The sequence below is a fragment of the Micropterus dolomieu genome, linkage group LG12 (assembly GCF_021292245.1).
Source record: "Micropterus dolomieu isolate WLL.071019.BEF.003 ecotype Adirondacks linkage group LG12, ASM2129224v1, whole genome shotgun sequence".
NCBI classification, from domain to species: Eukaryota; Metazoa; Chordata; class Actinopteri; order Centrarchiformes; family Centrarchidae; genus Micropterus; species Micropterus dolomieu.
The window spans coordinates 1418052-1434360 of NC_060161.1; the positions used below are offsets into that span (position 1 = coordinate 1418052).

General features: G+C 40.4%; 3 protein-coding genes across 5 annotated transcripts in view; 2 read left to right on the forward strand and 1 right to left on the reverse strand.

The window, feature by feature from the left end:
- cryzl1 (crystallin, zeta (quinone reductase)-like 1) overlaps window positions 1-3477 on the forward strand; it is a 9095-nt gene extending 5618 nt beyond the window's left edge. The window contains exons 11-12 of the mRNA XM_046064945.1: window positions 2564-2609; window positions 3307-3477. Coding sequence (XP_045920901.1) covers window positions 2564-2609; window positions 3307-3403 — 143 coding nt within the window. The 3' untranslated portion in view covers window positions 3404-3477. The remainder of the gene's footprint in view (window positions 1-2563; window positions 2610-3306) is intronic.
- A 709-nt stretch (window positions 3478-4186) lies between these two features.
- setd4 (SET domain containing 4) lies at window positions 4187-8755 on the reverse strand. 3 transcript variants are annotated; one of them, XM_046064946.1, is made up of 12 exons: window positions 8565-8755; window positions 8343-8438; window positions 7954-7991; window positions 7537-7625; window positions 7014-7250; window positions 6634-6693; window positions 6190-6319; window positions 5814-5988; window positions 5602-5680; window positions 5151-5231; window positions 4921-5044; window positions 4187-4816 (listed from the first exon to the last, which is right to left on the reverse strand). In XM_046064946.1, exons 1-12 carry the CDS (start codon window positions 8638-8640, stop codon window positions 4640-4642), a joined length of 1362 nt encoding a protein of 453 aa, XP_045920902.1. In that variant the 5' UTR covers window positions 8641-8755; the 3' UTR covers window positions 4187-4639. The 3 variants fall into 3 exon arrangements, with proteins under 3 accessions (XP_045920902.1, XP_045920905.1, XP_045920903.1); XM_046064949.1 differs by lacking the exon at window positions 4187-4816 and having other exon boundaries at window positions 5657-5680; XM_046064947.1 differs by lacking the exons at window positions 4187-4816; window positions 4921-5044 and adding an exon at window positions 5411-5502 and having other exon boundaries at window positions 5157-5231.
- Window positions 8756-10681: 1926 nt separating this feature from the next.
- LOC123980019 (carbonyl reductase [NADPH] 1-like) lies at window positions 10682-15593 on the forward strand. Its single transcript, XM_046064161.1, has 7 exons — window positions 10682-11040; window positions 11994-12108; window positions 12833-13002; window positions 13257-13364; window positions 14243-14451; window positions 14854-14907; window positions 15199-15593. Exons 2-7 carry the CDS (start codon window positions 11996-11998, stop codon window positions 15370-15372), a joined length of 828 nt encoding a protein of 275 aa, XP_045920117.1. The 5' UTR covers window positions 10682-11040; window positions 11994-11995; the 3' UTR covers window positions 15373-15593.
- The last annotated feature ends 716 nt before the right edge of the window (window positions 15594-16309 follow it).

The following is a 16309-nucleotide window of genomic DNA, read 5'->3' on the forward strand; positions in this document are numbered from 1 at the left end:
CCTCCTCTTACACCTGTAGATTCTGTCTGACTAAATTTTTAAGAGAACATGAGTATGCTGTTTTTGTAGGTGGTAGGAAAACCATTTGAAAGCAACTTATAAAGGGGAAAATTTATATTTTATCATATGCTTATATACACATCTGAATCTTCTCTCTCAGAGCTGAAAATTGTGAGGTCATGAACGCATAATGAAAGCTCATCTGAGTGTTTCTGTTTGTCTCCAGTTCAGAAGCCGGAGAAGCTCAGCTCGGTGTGTGTTGCCGGAGCGCTGCGTGACGGTGTTTGTGCTTACACTGCTCTACACACACATGCTCGCATGGCAGCCGGACACACACTCCTGGTCATGGATGGAGCAAGCGTATGTAAAAAAACAAAAAACAAAAACAAATACAATATATCAAAGAACTGGACGTCTGGGTGACATAGCGGAGGAATATACTCACCATGTAACTGCAACAATCACCCAGGACGGACCCATCCGGAGTCTTGTGTTGCAGCACGTGTTTCTGATCGTTCTCTACTTTTAAAAGCATCTAATTAAGACATAAAATGTTTCAGCATTTTAAGAATTCTACTAAATCTCAGTGTGCATGAAAGTGTAATGTTCCCATTTCCTCTCCCTCCTCAGTCTTTTGGCCTTATGTGCATCCAGTTAGCTTGTTATCACGGTGTGAAGGTTCTGACAACATCACACTCACCGCAAAAACACACATTCCTGGAGCAGCTTCGGCCCAGTGTAGGTATGTACAGGCTTTCAAAGCCTTTTTAAATCCTTAACAGTGTTTGTAATGTAAAGGCTTTCAGCCCAATCTCTGGAGTGTTTTCAAATGCATTTTCAACAAAATCACAGCACTTATTTTAGGGATGGAGCTCTTCTTTTCTGATCACTTTTGTTCCCTCTTTCACTCCTTTTTGAAGTTGCTTCCATTCTTTTCTCCTTTTCTTTCTCCTCCCCTTCATATTTTCCTCAGGTGTTCAGGATCCTTTAGTAGGTGAGATCTTTTCTTTCTTCCTGTCTTTCTAACTGACTTGCTTCCTTGCTTGTCCTTGCATTCCTGCAGCTGTTGGATTAATCAGTATGAGCTGTAGGTTTATCGCTTTGTGTATTCGTTGTCTGTCTGAAGGCAGGATGATTCCGGTGTACGGCAAATCACCACAATTAGTTTATCAGATTGTATTGTTTACACATTTAGTCACAGAGTTAACATTTAAGCTGAGCTGTGCGAACCCCAAGATATGTTATATGTTATTTTAATATTATATAATTATATATATATATATATATATATATATATTCTAAGTAAAGGTTGTAAAAGGGATATTGAATTTAAAACATTAGAATTATATATTATAAAATTAGTGTATTATTTTGTATACTATGTGAAAATGTACCTGGCAATAAACCTCATTCTGATTCTGATTCTGAGAAAGTCTCTGTCTAAAACCTGCTGCTACCATATGGTTAATATTCAGATCGCAACCTTGTAACTTAAATGAGCTTCCGAGATATTTTGTGCACACAGGAGTAGAATTGCAAACTCAGTCAGCAGATTTTAAAAAGTATTATTAACCATATTTTTCTTTGTGTGTGAAGCCAAGGTTATTCCAGTGTATAACGGCTCATCAGACCTGCTGCCAGTGGTTTTGGAGGAGACAGGAGGACTGGGAGTGGATATAGTCATAGATTCTGGAGGTGAACATATTTTACTGTGTCTGAATTTCTGTCTTGTTGAACATGCGTATGATTGTAAAAATGGTCATCACATCTGGCAGTGTGCTCTGAGGCTCCCGAATGGCACTTTAGATCAACCCAGAACATTTTCCTGTGTGTTTGTGTGCCGCTGTGTGTGTAGTGCGTCTCCAAGATGAGGAGGAGTCAGAGCTACTCCCACACAAACATGATATTATCAGTGCGCTGGGAGTGGGGGGGCACTGGGTCACGTCCCACAAAGACCTGCAGGTGAGTCAGTGTCAGAGTAAAAGCTGCATCGTACAGTGATTACTTCATATTGATTGTTTTAGAATTCCAAAATCCAGTTAAGATGCTGAATATGTGACAGCTTAAATCTAGTCCTTATAGACAAAAATAAGTATTGTATTAAATAATTAAGTATTATCATTATTGTTCTAATTTAGTACAGCTGAATACAGAAGTTCAAAGTGAACGTATGCCATTTTCAACAGCAGTTGTTTATGTATTTTTACAGTTGGATCCTCCAGATTGCAGATTTCTTTACTTAAAATCAGCCTCTGTGACTTTCCTCAACCACGAAGTGTGGACGACTTCATCAGCTCAGCAAGGGCGATACCTCCGTATCCTTTCCTCACAGTGTGTAATCTAAAGCACATGCACATGAAGATCCATGATGCGTCTTGGAAAATGTATTTTTAAATGTTTTATATTGCCGTTTGTGTCCTTGTAACTTTCAATGCTATCCTGCTGCCTTTCTTGGCCCTTGAAAAAGACATTTTATCTTAATGAATTTACCTGGTTAAATTAATTAAAATAAATAAAAATGATCAGGCACATTACCACTCCCTCCTTAACAGCCTTGTATCAGATATTCTGAAGGACATTGTGGAGAAGATGTCAGCCGGAGTACTCAGGTAACTCAAACGCATCTCAAGCAACCACTTAGTTGTGTTGTAGCGGTCTGTCACATTAAAACGCAAGTGGGCAAGACTTCCTGTGTGTCCCTGGGCGAATACCGGTGTCAGACAAATTCATCAATACATGACAATTATCAGGATGGACGAAGGAAACATGGATATTCAGTTTGATCAAATATAAAAACCTTAAAATACATTCAGTATTTCTTGGCAGTAATGCTCCCTTGTAGAAAGGTTAGGCTACATCACAAGGTAGGTCTCTTTCTCATCTCTTTTGTATAATTGTGGTTCTTAAACATGATTTGGGGCCATTTTTATTTTTCTGGGGGACCTCCATTGTGAAGTGCAATTTTAAAAATAAGAGAAAAAGGACTGTACAGATGGTCTGTGGTATATAGTGCATTTTCTCTAGCCTCTAGTTATCAATTTAAAGATGTACTCCCTGCTTATATTTTAGTGCTCAATAGTGTCCCCCAAATCAGATTTTAAGACCTGACACAGTTCATAATTGAGTTTATAGATTTAAGACCATTACATACATTTGTCACTGCAGACATTTCTTACTTTCAGTCATATTAGCTCCACCAAAACTGCAAGCACAATATATGGAATTACAGCCCACTGTATACAGTAGTATAACTTAATCAAATGTAATCTGTTGGTCTGTCTGTCTGGTTTCAATCTGCCTCTCCAGACCCCAAGCTGAGGAGGCGGTCCCTCTCTATGAAGCCACAGTTGCCATGGAGGCTGTCCAGCGTCACCAGAAGCAAAAGGCGGTTGTTCAACTCTGACCAAAACACATTCAGACATTCACCTGGGGTCACCTCCCTCTACAAGCGTTTAATAAAGCAAGTGAACAATTACAGACAGTTGTTTGTTTTCACTTAATTGTTTTTAGGGGCAACATGCTTCACGTGATACACAAGCAGACATCATGACGAACCTGTCGCCTTTCTGGGTTAACCCTGAGGAAAACATACTCACGTTAACGGTTATGGTTAGTTTCCTGCTTGACTTTAAACTGCAGGAAGAATCAATTTCAAGAATCAATGTTCTAACCAAACTGTCTTTCCGTCAAATACAGACACCTATGACCACATTCAGACACAGTTTGGAAATTTCATTTCTAACTTCTGAACATGTATAATTTCATAAGGCTGTCATGCTACGAGACCACAACCCACATTACACCCTGTCTGGTGATTGTTCGTTACTTTGTTTCTTTAAGAATCCACAATGCTTCATCTGACTCAATAAACAGACATTTTATCAAAAATGATGACTGCAATTCTGTTGATTTCTTGAGGGAGTTGTTGTATGTAAATACAGAAAAGTCATCCAAATTACAATATAAACAGGAACAATTTCCTGTTTACGTAGCTGTCATAGAAGGTGTTGTGTAATATTGCAGTTGTCAACCCCTCAATGGATATGATCTGATAGCTTGGGGGAAAAGCTGCTCTGCAGTCTGGTGGCGTGGCAGCAGAAACTTCTCTTCCCAGAAGGCAGCAGGGTGAACAGGCTGTGGCTGGGTGGGTACTGTCCTTTAGTATCCTTTGGGCTCTACGTAGGCACCTCACCGATATCACTTATGCTCGGGAGATGGGTGCCAATGATCTTCTGAGCAGTTTTAATCCCCCGCTGCAGAGCCCTCCGGTCCTGGGCCGTGCACATCCCACGCCAGTTAGTGATGTTTCCAGTTTCCAGTCATTGTTGTCGTCTTCTGTCGTCTCTGTTTTCACACGAATCTGTCTTACCTGAGTCCAGTTTGTTTACAGCAATTCTAGCGCACCGTCTCTTTGACCTTCACTTGGCTCAGTTGATGGTGGTGATGACAGCCTCACTGTTCAGCATGCCTGGAATCAACCTGTGACCCTGTGGTTACAGGACGCCAGGCAATCCTGCTGCCACTGTCAGCCATACTGGTCGACAAGCAGATCAGGAACATAAAGTCTGTCCAGCATCACCAGTTCAGACAATAACCTTAATTCTTCTAGAGACTGGCAGGCTAGAGCACCAATCAAATGTCAGCTCACAGTGTCATCATCAGGATGGCATGACAACACTTCGTCTGGTTGTCTCAGTGTGCCTTCCAGTGCCTGAAGGCAGCTTCCCAGGATGCACCTCTCTTCCTGTCGCAGTGACTTTACCACATCTAGCTGCTCCCTGACTGACTGGTCACACTGCTGGAGGAGGTGGGAGATCTAAAGGCACAGAGCAAAATAAAATCCGGTCATGTGTTGCATTACTGGAAAAATAGTCTGACACTTGGTGGGGTGTGTGTGTGTGTGTGTGCACATTTACACACCTTATCCAGAGCTCTGTTTGTGTCATGTAGCAGCCGCTGACAGACAGCGTTAGCTGTCTGGACGCTCCACTCCTCTCTCTCTTCACTCACCACCTGGCCGAGCAACACTGCCTTCCAGTGGGGACTGAAAATAAACACATCAAATAAATAATTGTATCTGTAGACGCTGACAAAGGAACAAAAAAAGCAAGTGGATATACACATGATTGTGTATGTGTGTGTCGTCTTACTACAGTGTTTGTGGGAGAGACAACAGTCTGAGAGCCGTCATCAGCCTCCAACTGGGACCTTCACTGGCCAAAGTGAGATTACTGACAGGGAGAAAGAATAAATTGAGTTGGAAGGAAAGACCTGGAGTGATTTAATGCATCCAACTTTAGACTTATTATAGTTTAATAATATTTATTATATATTTTTAGTTTTAATAAATTTCTGTGTGCAACACAGAGATAGTTCTGGATATCTATTTTAGCATAAAGACTGGACACACAGGGGAACTGCTACTACACTGGGCAAGACAGGCTGTATGTGCTTCCAAAGGAGGAGTGTTCCTTCAACATCCCTCCTGGTTCCTCTGTAACACTATAACAGAAATAATAAAAGCGTCTTGTAGAGCTATTAACACAGCTTACAGACAAACCATATAAAATATAAAACGAACACTGTGAATGACAGTCTTACTGAAGGAAATCGTTCTCTCTGAGAAACTTGATCTTCTGATCCAAACTTTTGTCACCTTTTAAAACGTCACAGAGGAGATCTGCGGGACCACAGTGAAACATACACAAACAAATGTCCAATCAAAAGCTATTCAGCATTAAGATACACTTTTTAAAAGATTAGTACAGATTACTACATTTTTCTAATTGATAGGCTTTCCTGCTGCAGTTCACCTGTTTCCACATAGACCACACTGTGGGGGTTGTACGGGGCGACAAATCCGTACTCTAGCATTAGGCGCTGGTTGTCATGGGAACCATAGTTAATGAAGGCCTGCTGGTAACCGAGTGTCCCGGAAATGCTCCTGATTTCATAACATCTTGTCATGTCATTAAAACTGGCTTTTACCTGAGGACATAACATAATTATGATGAGATTTATGAAAACTCATTACTGGCTCTCCATCGTTCATTTAAAACTCTGTTCAGGAAGCAGACGAGGTCATTTTACATTCTGTTTATGAAGGAAATGGGAAGATAATTAGGCTACATCTGCAGTATCTGCTGAGTGCTTTTACATATAGTGAAGTGTTTATGTGTTGAAGCTTACCTGCACGTCAGGGCGGTGATTGAGCAGGTCCAGAAATGGAGCTAAAGCATAAAGATCCTGTCCAAACAGGAAGTCGTTGGATGGGTGGGACATGAAGACAGAGCGTGTGTTGACGCTACACCATGCCCACCTGGAGGAGGAGGGCAACAGCTTAATAATACACTTGCCATAAACCACTGTAGTGAATTGATAATCAATGATTTTCCATTTAAAAAGATACAAACACATACTAAAATGAATAAATTGTAAATGGACTGAAAGCTTTTTCTAACTTAGTGGACAAAGAGATTTTGTCAGACACAACTTATAATAAAGTACCACTAAGAAAAGTCCTGCTTTCTAGAAAATGTATTTGACTAAAATGTTAAGACTAGAAAAACTTTGCATACCTGTCAAGATTTTGGAAAGGCCTATATTCAACTTTTAATGCGTGTGTGTGCTTACCTCAATGCTTCATATGTCAACACCTCATCTACAGGCTGACTCAGGACTGGCTGCAGGGATCTGGATCAAGAATATATCACTTTCATCTCAAATCACAGCTTGGGACGTTACTGACATTCCTGGCCATTTTTGAAGAATTATAATGAATTGAGATAAATTTCAAGCACCATGTTTATACTTGTATGTTAAAATAAAGGAAGAAATGTTGTAAAACAACAGCTTCAAAGAGCAAAGAAGATTATCATGGGTCACAAAATCTCTGCAAGTAATCTTTTGCAATATGCAAGTAACCTTTGCTCTGCCAGTCAAGTCTGAACCCACTGGTTACTCTTACAAATAACCTGAACAACTTGCTTCAGTGTGCCGTGTACCAGACTCACCTGAAGAAGTCTTGATTAAAGGAGTGGATTTCTCGCACCTCCTCCCTCTGCTCCAAAGCCCGTCGCCGCACACTGGCAGGCAGAACAGCCATGGCATCGTCGGTGAAGTAGGCGGGGCAGGTGTAAGTGGTAGGCAGCACGTTGATGTAAGGGAACCAGTCGGAGGCTTCTCCTCTGTGCCGCTCACACACCAGGAAGACACAGAGTGCCAACAGAGGAGAGAGGCGGGGCTTCCAGCTGGAGAGACAAAAATAATGCCAGTCAACCCTTCAGAGTCTGACCTCTAGACCCTTGGCTTATCCACTTTGTGTCTGGATACATAGTTACATACTCATTTGCTATAACGCAATTCAGTACGACAAAAACACAAACTACCAAAGTTGAATCAACACCTCTGTAACACACTGAAGCTTTAAAAAAGTAGTAGTTATTGCAGGGCTGATTTAATGCAAAAGCTGATATTTGCATATTCTGATATTTTAAATAGTTTCACTTGTGTATGAATATGTGAGTGTGTGTGTACCTCTTGATATACTGTCCCAGGTAGCTGTCCAGAACAGTTGAGGTTGTGAGGAGACAGGACTCTGGCAGAGAAATTACCAGCTGGCCAGGCTGACAGAGGAAAAGACATACAAAGAGAAAGATTGTAACCACCCCAAAGCCACAAGAAAATAATCAAACAAAAGACATGCAATGTTATTATATGATTGGCTGACTAGATGTGTCTGATTTAGTTATCATGCAGATAGTTATACTTGCATATACATGCACATGTGCACACCTGTACAGAAAAATATAGAGTAATGCCAGCCTTATTGCTAAATATTTAATGTTGTGATTGTTAACTTGTTTTTCTCTGACAATAAAAACTGTATATGTAAGTTATTACTGTGTGGTAGTTTAATTAATCAGATGCACAATTGCATTTTAAATTACTTACCTTTATGGTCTTGAGAGCTTGCAGTCCTCTGCCTGTGTCTGGATTACATGAAGCAACAAACACGCACAAAGTCGGTACTTCAATCAATCAGTCAGGTTATTATATAAATGTTGGAGGCAGTGAATGTTTATCTGATCTTTTCTACATCACAGTCAAAGGCTGCTCTTAAGTGGCAGAATATGGAGAATCAGACTCGCTGCTGTACCTGTCAATCATGAGTTGTTACAACTAACTGTTGTCACATCTGAATGTTCCTATAAACATCACATTGCAAACCAGAACTCAGCAAAACCCGTGTCTTCATACAAATATGGTGCTGACTCTGGTGCAGATGCTACTTCTCTCTGAGCAAATCATGTAACAGCTCTGTACTGTATGTTGAGTTGTACCAGTGAAGAGGGCTGGCTGCAGCAGCGTTGAGGTGAATCCCCGTTGGTGAAGAAATTTCAATAGCTTCACATACTGCAGATGGTGACACAGAGAAACTGAAGAAACAGAGGTAAACAGACTGGTGATGGGCGAGACCAGAAGAGAGACCGGTCTGTGCTGAAACACTTGACAGTACTGAACATTTTTATAAAGCAACCATGTAGCAGTAAATTGGTTTATACCTGACTGGATGAGACTTTCTTGTTTCTGCCTCCTCTTCCTCGCAGCTCTTCCAGCCCGATGCCTGCAACCCCTCATGACCCCACCTGGATCTGTAATGCCTCCTGTCGCCTGTACTACGAAGCGGGGTAACTGGCTTATCCAGGTAACTTCAGGAGTAACTTCCCGGTTAACCGGTACTACGAAAGGTGGATAGGTGTTACCCTACAGAGGTCTGTTGCCAGTGTTAATGATGAGAAGTAGGATATTAATACACACCACTTCATAACATGTGTTTAGATTTCATCCTGATTTGCTCCCCTGCGGTTGCAATGAAGTTCTGAACACAACAGCATTACGTTCAGAGAGCGAGCCCTGCAGCCTCGGGGATTTTAGAGAGGAATCTAAATTAATTAATGGGATAGTTTCTTAGATGTAGCCCATCTGTAGTCTATAATTGAATTCTCCTAAGTGTTTTCACAAAAAATCGTAGATGAAAGTGTGAAATTTACAAGAAGAAAAATCGGAAATTCCCTGAAATTAATGTCATAAAAAATCGAAAATCACTCTGTTTCCTTCTGAATATGCCCAATAAAAGTCTCTAAGGTGCATGATAGTGATTTTGGGCTAAACTCAGGAGTATTTCCTCACTGCTAAATCCAATTGCAAAGTTTAATATAACTTTCCAGTGCGTGCATAATACATGGCAGATGTGTGTGTGTGTGTGTGTTATGTTGCAGCCTTGCAAAGCGAAGTTTCTCTCACATGTGTGGCTATAATGTCAGTGAATTTTCAAGTTTTTTTACTTGTAGGCTAGATTAAATTATTTTTTCTCTCGGGTTATTAGGACTACCCCTCTGCTGGCTCCTTTTTTTCCCCTATTACAATGGACGTTGCAGTTGTAACTTTACATCATATTACACATAAAAGAGCAGCCCATAAAATACATAATAGAGATTTGAACTACAATAAGAACACTGGGAAGTAGACAACAAATTTAGTCCAACAAGCCTCCCTGGCTTTGTCGTCCGCCACGATATTAGATTTAGGCCTGAACTTTTTCTTTACATTCATAATTTTCTGACACTAACAATGTGAATTCCTCTGGAGAAATACGGAGCATGCGCCGTTGCGATAAAACTCTGCCTGCACGGCCGAACACACCCGTTTTATGCGAACGCACCAGGTTAACAAGGACTCAATTTATCCACCTTCGTAGTACCGTTTAACTCCAGTGTAGGCGGTCAGAGTTTGTCAACCCTGAGTTTGCCTGATAACCCCGAGTTAACTCTGAGTAGGTTGAACTCCCTTCGTGGTGCAGGCCACTGGTGAACAAACACACAAATAAACACACACACACACTAAAGTGAATAAACACACCTTAATCTGACCAAAACACACTAAATCTCTCTCTCAGTGATGCCAAAACTCCAAACCAACCATACAGTAAAAAATAACAACACAAACATATACCTGGACCCAAAGTTACCTTTGTATAATGAGTAATATAGGTATTTATACCAATTATTTAACCACTGTAATGTGTCTCTCCTATATCAAACACCACAACATACCCAGCATGCATCGCACACCAAAGAAAACACCAAGGTGTAGCCTATTTCTCCACGAAATTAAACTATAGGTACATACAAATATACATAAACATCAAATACAATACCTGGATATTATTGTCAACTGCATTAAATCTTGATCCAGCTCCGTCGTTGCTCCTTGGGTTGTTTCCACAAACCCACGTGGTTTTACAACTTGTTTTTCCGGGTATGCGCACTGACAATGCGCGGCAAACTTCACTCCCTCCCATTTTCTTCTTCTTCTTCTTTGGGGGTTTTATGGCGGTTGGCATCCAAAATGTTGCATTACTGCCACCTACAGAGTGAAATCAGAGTTGTGTCTGTTTCTTCCCCTGATCTTCTTGCTGCTTCTGCACCATCTTGATCCTTTCTGACCTGCTCTTAATTCCCACAGTTAACCACCATAGCAATAAATGCGAGGCACGCTGAATTACTTTCCTCACTTTCTCCTTGATCTTGTGAGTCTTCTCGCATCAGACATTTTCAGTGTCCCATAAGTCCTCGTCTTCCACTGACCTCGGTACGCCGCTTATTACCCCCTTTCACACAGTAAATGACACCCATCCCCACTCCTTGTTCTTTTGATGGACCGGGCCGAGTTTATCTCCAATAAACTTTCCAACCTCGTGCGAATCTTTGAAGATCTCATCTTTTCTTGTCACTGTTATCATTCCTACTTGAAACCTCTCATCTGTTTTTCCTGCCTGGCTGCCATCACTTGAATCACTATCCTTCGTCCTTTTCACAACTCCTCTTGTGTCTTCCTCGTTCTCCACACTCTCCTCTGACTCCATTTCCCCTCCTCCACCGTTAGACCGACTCCCTTCTCTCTCCTCCCATTTCCTCTCTGCAGCAGCTGCTTCACCCTCTCTGCACGTTTCACGCAGCTCTACGAGACCAGTTTAAAGTAAGAACCCTCAATTTCGCCTTTTGGTTACAAAGTTAGCAGCTTGCTAACATGACAAAGTTATTTTTAGTGTCCACATTTATTTGTTTGGAAATGGTTCATTGTTGAAAAATATCCATATTAGCAAGTCAGCGTTATGTAACGCAAAAACATTTATCTGAATTTAAGCGAAAAGACCTCTTTTAAAGCTAGAGTGTATAGCGAAACATGCAATTTGAGTATTGATATTACCTAATGTTTGCCTGAAGCCTTCATGTCTCGAGATTAAAATGTTAGTTGCACGGTCTTGCAAAGTCATAATCCACAATCCTGTTGTAACGTTTGCATCAGGGCTAAAGCTCATAATAGTTACCCCCGTGCAGATGACTGCACTTTTATTATTTTTCTCTTATTTGATTTAATTGTTGTATCATTTGACAATTTAAAGCTTTTTTTACATGGTCATAAGACAAAGTGGCAGATTAAGTTCCCACATTTCACGTCTTCTCAATCAAGACTAAAGACTTTTCTTTTTACCACTTAATTAAATCAAATGTAAGGCTGTAGATTAATAACTTACACTACCTGTTTTAATTTTCTATTTAACCTCTTTTATATTTCCCTATAATGCTTTTATGTTTCATGTAAAACACTTTGAAATGCCTTGTTGTTTAAAATGAGCTACACAAATAAACTTGTCTTGCCTTACATCACAGTAAAAAGTGTCATTTTATGATTGATGCTTAATCACCAGTGAACTTCTTGATTCCAGTTAGATTAAATAGCCAATTTAAATAATATAAATACAACAGTTCTGTCTCTGGATTTATCACCATGACTCAGCAAATCTCCCCCTATTTGTTTGACACTTGTGCATGTTTTTATGCTTAATGTGTGGCTATGGCTGTTTGTTTTACTGCTGTTAATGAGCATTTAATATATGAGTTCATTCACTGGTGTCTCTCTGTACACAGACATGTCTCCCAGGGTGGCTGTGGTAACGGGCAGTAACAAGGGCATCGGTCTGGCCATCGTCCGAGCGCTCTGCAAGCAGTTCCAAGGAGACGTTTACCTCACCGCCAGAGACGTGTAGGTAGCTCAGTTGGTAACACCTGGACCAGGCTACATATACAGGTGCATTAAAAATAATATAATATCGTCGAAAAGTCCAGTGTGAGAACCAGAACCAGACTGATAATGAAAGGCTCAGGAAACCTTTGCAGAGTTAATTAGCTGATTAAAGATCTCAGTTTGACATTTATGTATTATTAAAAAAAACATTTTTCCATACTAAAGTATTGTTTTCAATGAGCTGTAAGTGTAATCATCAAGACTACAACAACAAAAAAAGGCCTGAAATATTTCACTTTGTGTATTGAATCTAGAATATATGAAAGTTTCACTTTTTTAATTAAATTATGGAAGAAAATGAACTTTTTTGATGATGCACATGTACAGACAAAGATAATCATATGATCACACCCCTAGCAATCGGTTATGTACACATGAAAACACACAATAAAAAAGAGAGAATCTCCTGAGGATTAACCACAAATGTTTGGCAGATTTTGTGTTCATGTAGATTCCCATCAGTCAGAGTAAGAAGCTGATAGCGAAAACATGTTTTAGGGCCTTTGAAAATCCTTTTAAAATGCTTTAGGCCTCTGTGCAGTCGGAGAGCTAAAATAAAAAAGCAGGAATTGAAGATTTTAGTAGACTAAGCTCTATAAGCCCATTTGTTCAAGGTCTCGCCAACAGATCTTTTTCTTATCAGAATTAAGACAAGATGAAAATAAATCCAAATGTTTTGCAGCGGTCGTGGTCAGGAAGCAGTGGCGTCTCTGGCCTCAGAGGGACTGACGGCCTTGTTTCACCAGCTGGACATCAACGACCCGAGCAGCATCACCACCGCCGCTGCGTACTTTAAAGACAAGTACGGAGGAGTGGACGTGCTCGTCAATAATGCTGCGATAGCATTCAAAGGTAGGATTACAATGATCCATTCATCATCTTCAACCAGTTATCTGTTCGCAGGGGGGCTGGAGTAAATCCTAGGTGACATTGGGCGAGATGCGGGGTACACCCTGGACAAGTATAAAATATATAATAATACATTGATATATCTGATCATTTCAATGTTAATATAACTACCAAAAAATGGTATTCAAATTATTCAGTAGTATATGGCATAAAATTACAGTATTGCTAATGTTTGGAGCTTTTCTTGCTCTCTCCAGTGGCAGACCCAGCTCCATTTGCGGTCCAGGCAGAGGTGACCCTCAAGACAAACTTCTTCGCCACCAGAGACATGTTGACTCACTTCCTGCCGATCATCAAAGCTGGAGGTAAGGACACAGATCTGGACCAAGTGTACTGTCTGCTCCATAAAGGGGCTTTATGTAGTTTTTCAATGAAATCACTTATTAATAAATAAAAATGACTTGACTTATTGGCAATGGGCTGTAACCTCGCTTAGAAATTAGGCACACGCCTGTTTTTTCTGTTGATTGGAACAGCCCCTATTCTGCTTTAAATGTGAAGGCACTGGGTTGGGATGTTCAGAAAGGCTTGAGGCTCGGAGAGCATCAACGCCAAGCAGTCAACGTTATCTGGCTCAATATATAGTATGTAACGTTATGGCTTTCCACATTACTGTACCACCGGTATTATGTCAGTGTTTATTTAGCCTGCAATAAAAGGATGTAACGGTACAAAGCAAATTTCTATATATTAGCGTTGATGCAAGGCAGGAGCAGCCAGTTAAGGTACAGTAGCACGGATCTACCGCTTCGTAATGTTCAATTTAGATTTATTGAAGTTTTATTGATACTCAGGTACACAGCTTCTGCACTGTCTTAAAAGAAAACAAAAAAACTTATGCAAAAATTTGGCAGAACAGTGAGAAGCAGAGTGGTGGTTCTACTCAGCTTTCCAATTTCAAGAGTTTGTTGGGTCTTGATTCAGAAAAGTTTTTAAAAAGATGAATAGTGATGTGGGCGAGTTAAATTTGGTTAATTTGAATTAGCCATGGTTCAAAAGTTACTTTGGAGAATCTAAAATAGCTGTTGGTAAAATATGTGATCACATCTTTCTCCAAAACCTGTACCCGCTGTCTCTGATGTATCAGAAGCTCCTGATCTTGCCAAAGTTGACACATTATTAACATTATAACTCATTAGAAAATTACATCAAATGGACATGTGGGTTTGTGTGTGTATTTCAGGCCGTGTTGTGAACGTCTCCAGCTTCGTCAGCTCCCGCGCTCTGAACCAGTGCAGTGCGGCCCTCCAGGAGCGATTCCGCAGCGAGGACATCACAGAGGAGGAGCTGGTGGGACTGATGCAGCGTTTCGTTGATGAGGCCAAGAAGGGCGAGCACAAGCAGGGAGGCTGGCCTGAAACGGCGTATGGAATATCCAAAACTGGACTGACGGTAAGGTTGAGCGAAATGACGTATATTCCGTGCAACAGCAGAAATGCGTCCACGGGCAGAGATTTGAGCTATCCTTTAGTGTCTCTGCTACATATTTGCGGCGGCCTATGTATCTTGTGAATCCAGACGAGAGAGCGGCAGTTGGTGGCGGTGATATCCTTCAATGCTGGTTGGCCAACCTTTGCAGGTGAAATTGTAAATACAGAGCGGGAGGAATTGTTTTTGTTTGTATGGAAGTTCCAAATAAAAGAGGAAAATAATTAGAAAAAGTATGGTTATTTTAAACCATTTCTTAACAAGTTTACAGTTCTTAAAATGTAAAGGAAAACGCTTCTGTAATGCCAGGTTTCCTTTCATAGAGACATTGGTTATTCATATGTGTCTCTGTGTTTGTGTCTTCAGACCCTGTCCATGATCCTGGCTCGCCGTCTGTCCAAGGAGAGACCGCATGACGGGGTAATCACTGAAATATAACAACAAACAAGAACTATCTATTCGCTTTAATTCGATTTAAGTGCTTTTTTGTGATATATTTAATATATATATGTATATATATGTTATTAATGTTTTTATGTTTTATGTAAAGCACGTTGCCATGTTGTTGAAAGGTGCTGTGCAAATTTGACATTTGCCTTTGCCTTGCTTAAAATAAACTCATATCATAAGCACTGGGAGGTTGGACAGAGTCATCAGAAACAAATGACAAATTAAATCCCCAACATCATCTGTTTGTCATCTGTTTTACAGATCCTGCTGAACGCCTGCTGTCCAGGCTGGGTGCGCACCGATATGGCCGGTCCGAAAGCCCCCAAGTCACCAGACGAGGGCGCTGTCACTCCGGTCTACCTGGCACTGCTGCCCCCCGGGGCCACAGAGCCTCACGGAAAGTTTGTCTCTGATAAAGAAGTTCAGCCGTGGTGAAAGGGTTAAAGACACCTGAGTGTGTGAGAGTAACTGAAAGACTGCTAGTGTTTCCACTTGAGCACTACATTGCCAAAACCTTCTGATTCATTTTGCCTTTGGTGGTCGAAACATTTCTATATTTATTACATGGAAAATGGAAAACTTGCCTTAACTGGATGAAACTCAAATGTTGTGAAAATAAAATGGTTTTCTGGCAATAAAAATGCTGTTTTACAGTACAATGCTTTTTTTTCCAGGAAGATGTTACATTGCTTTTGCTCATAATTTCAATAGATAACTACCAAAAAGTCCTATAAGGATGTGTTTAGAAACCAGCAAATTTGACTGTTTATAAATGTGTCCAAAAATGTCTCAGCGTAATATGTACTGTACAAACATGTGTCCTAACTTACCAGATGTGTGATCAAATTTCATGAAAACATTTCTGTGTTGAACACATTTTATCTGTACATTTAAAGACCTCCATTGTTTTTATAATTCAGCCTGTGATTTTAGAAATAGGCCAGTGAGCTCATGACGTTAAAGTCCTATTGCAAAATCTTGTCAACCTAAAACATTTTGTAACAGTCACCCATCAAAGTCTGATAGTACATACATACACGTAAACACCCCGAACATGCCACAGAGCATTTATTACATTTTTTAGTCAAGCTTCCTGCATTATGATCTAAATGATGGTTTCAACACCTCTTTTGTTTGGAACAATTTTGTTAACCTTTTTACAGTCTTGCTTTATTTGCTTATATGCTGATCTCCATGAACATAATAACAATAAAGATCCTCTCTTGTACAAGAGACATCATGCTCCCCAATTAATTTTATTACAAATTACTTCAGAACGAATCTACACTGCTAGTTTATTAGGTACACCTATCTTAAACTAATGCAGTTAATACCCCGCAATAAACCCTTACTTTGTATCTGAAGGTTATCA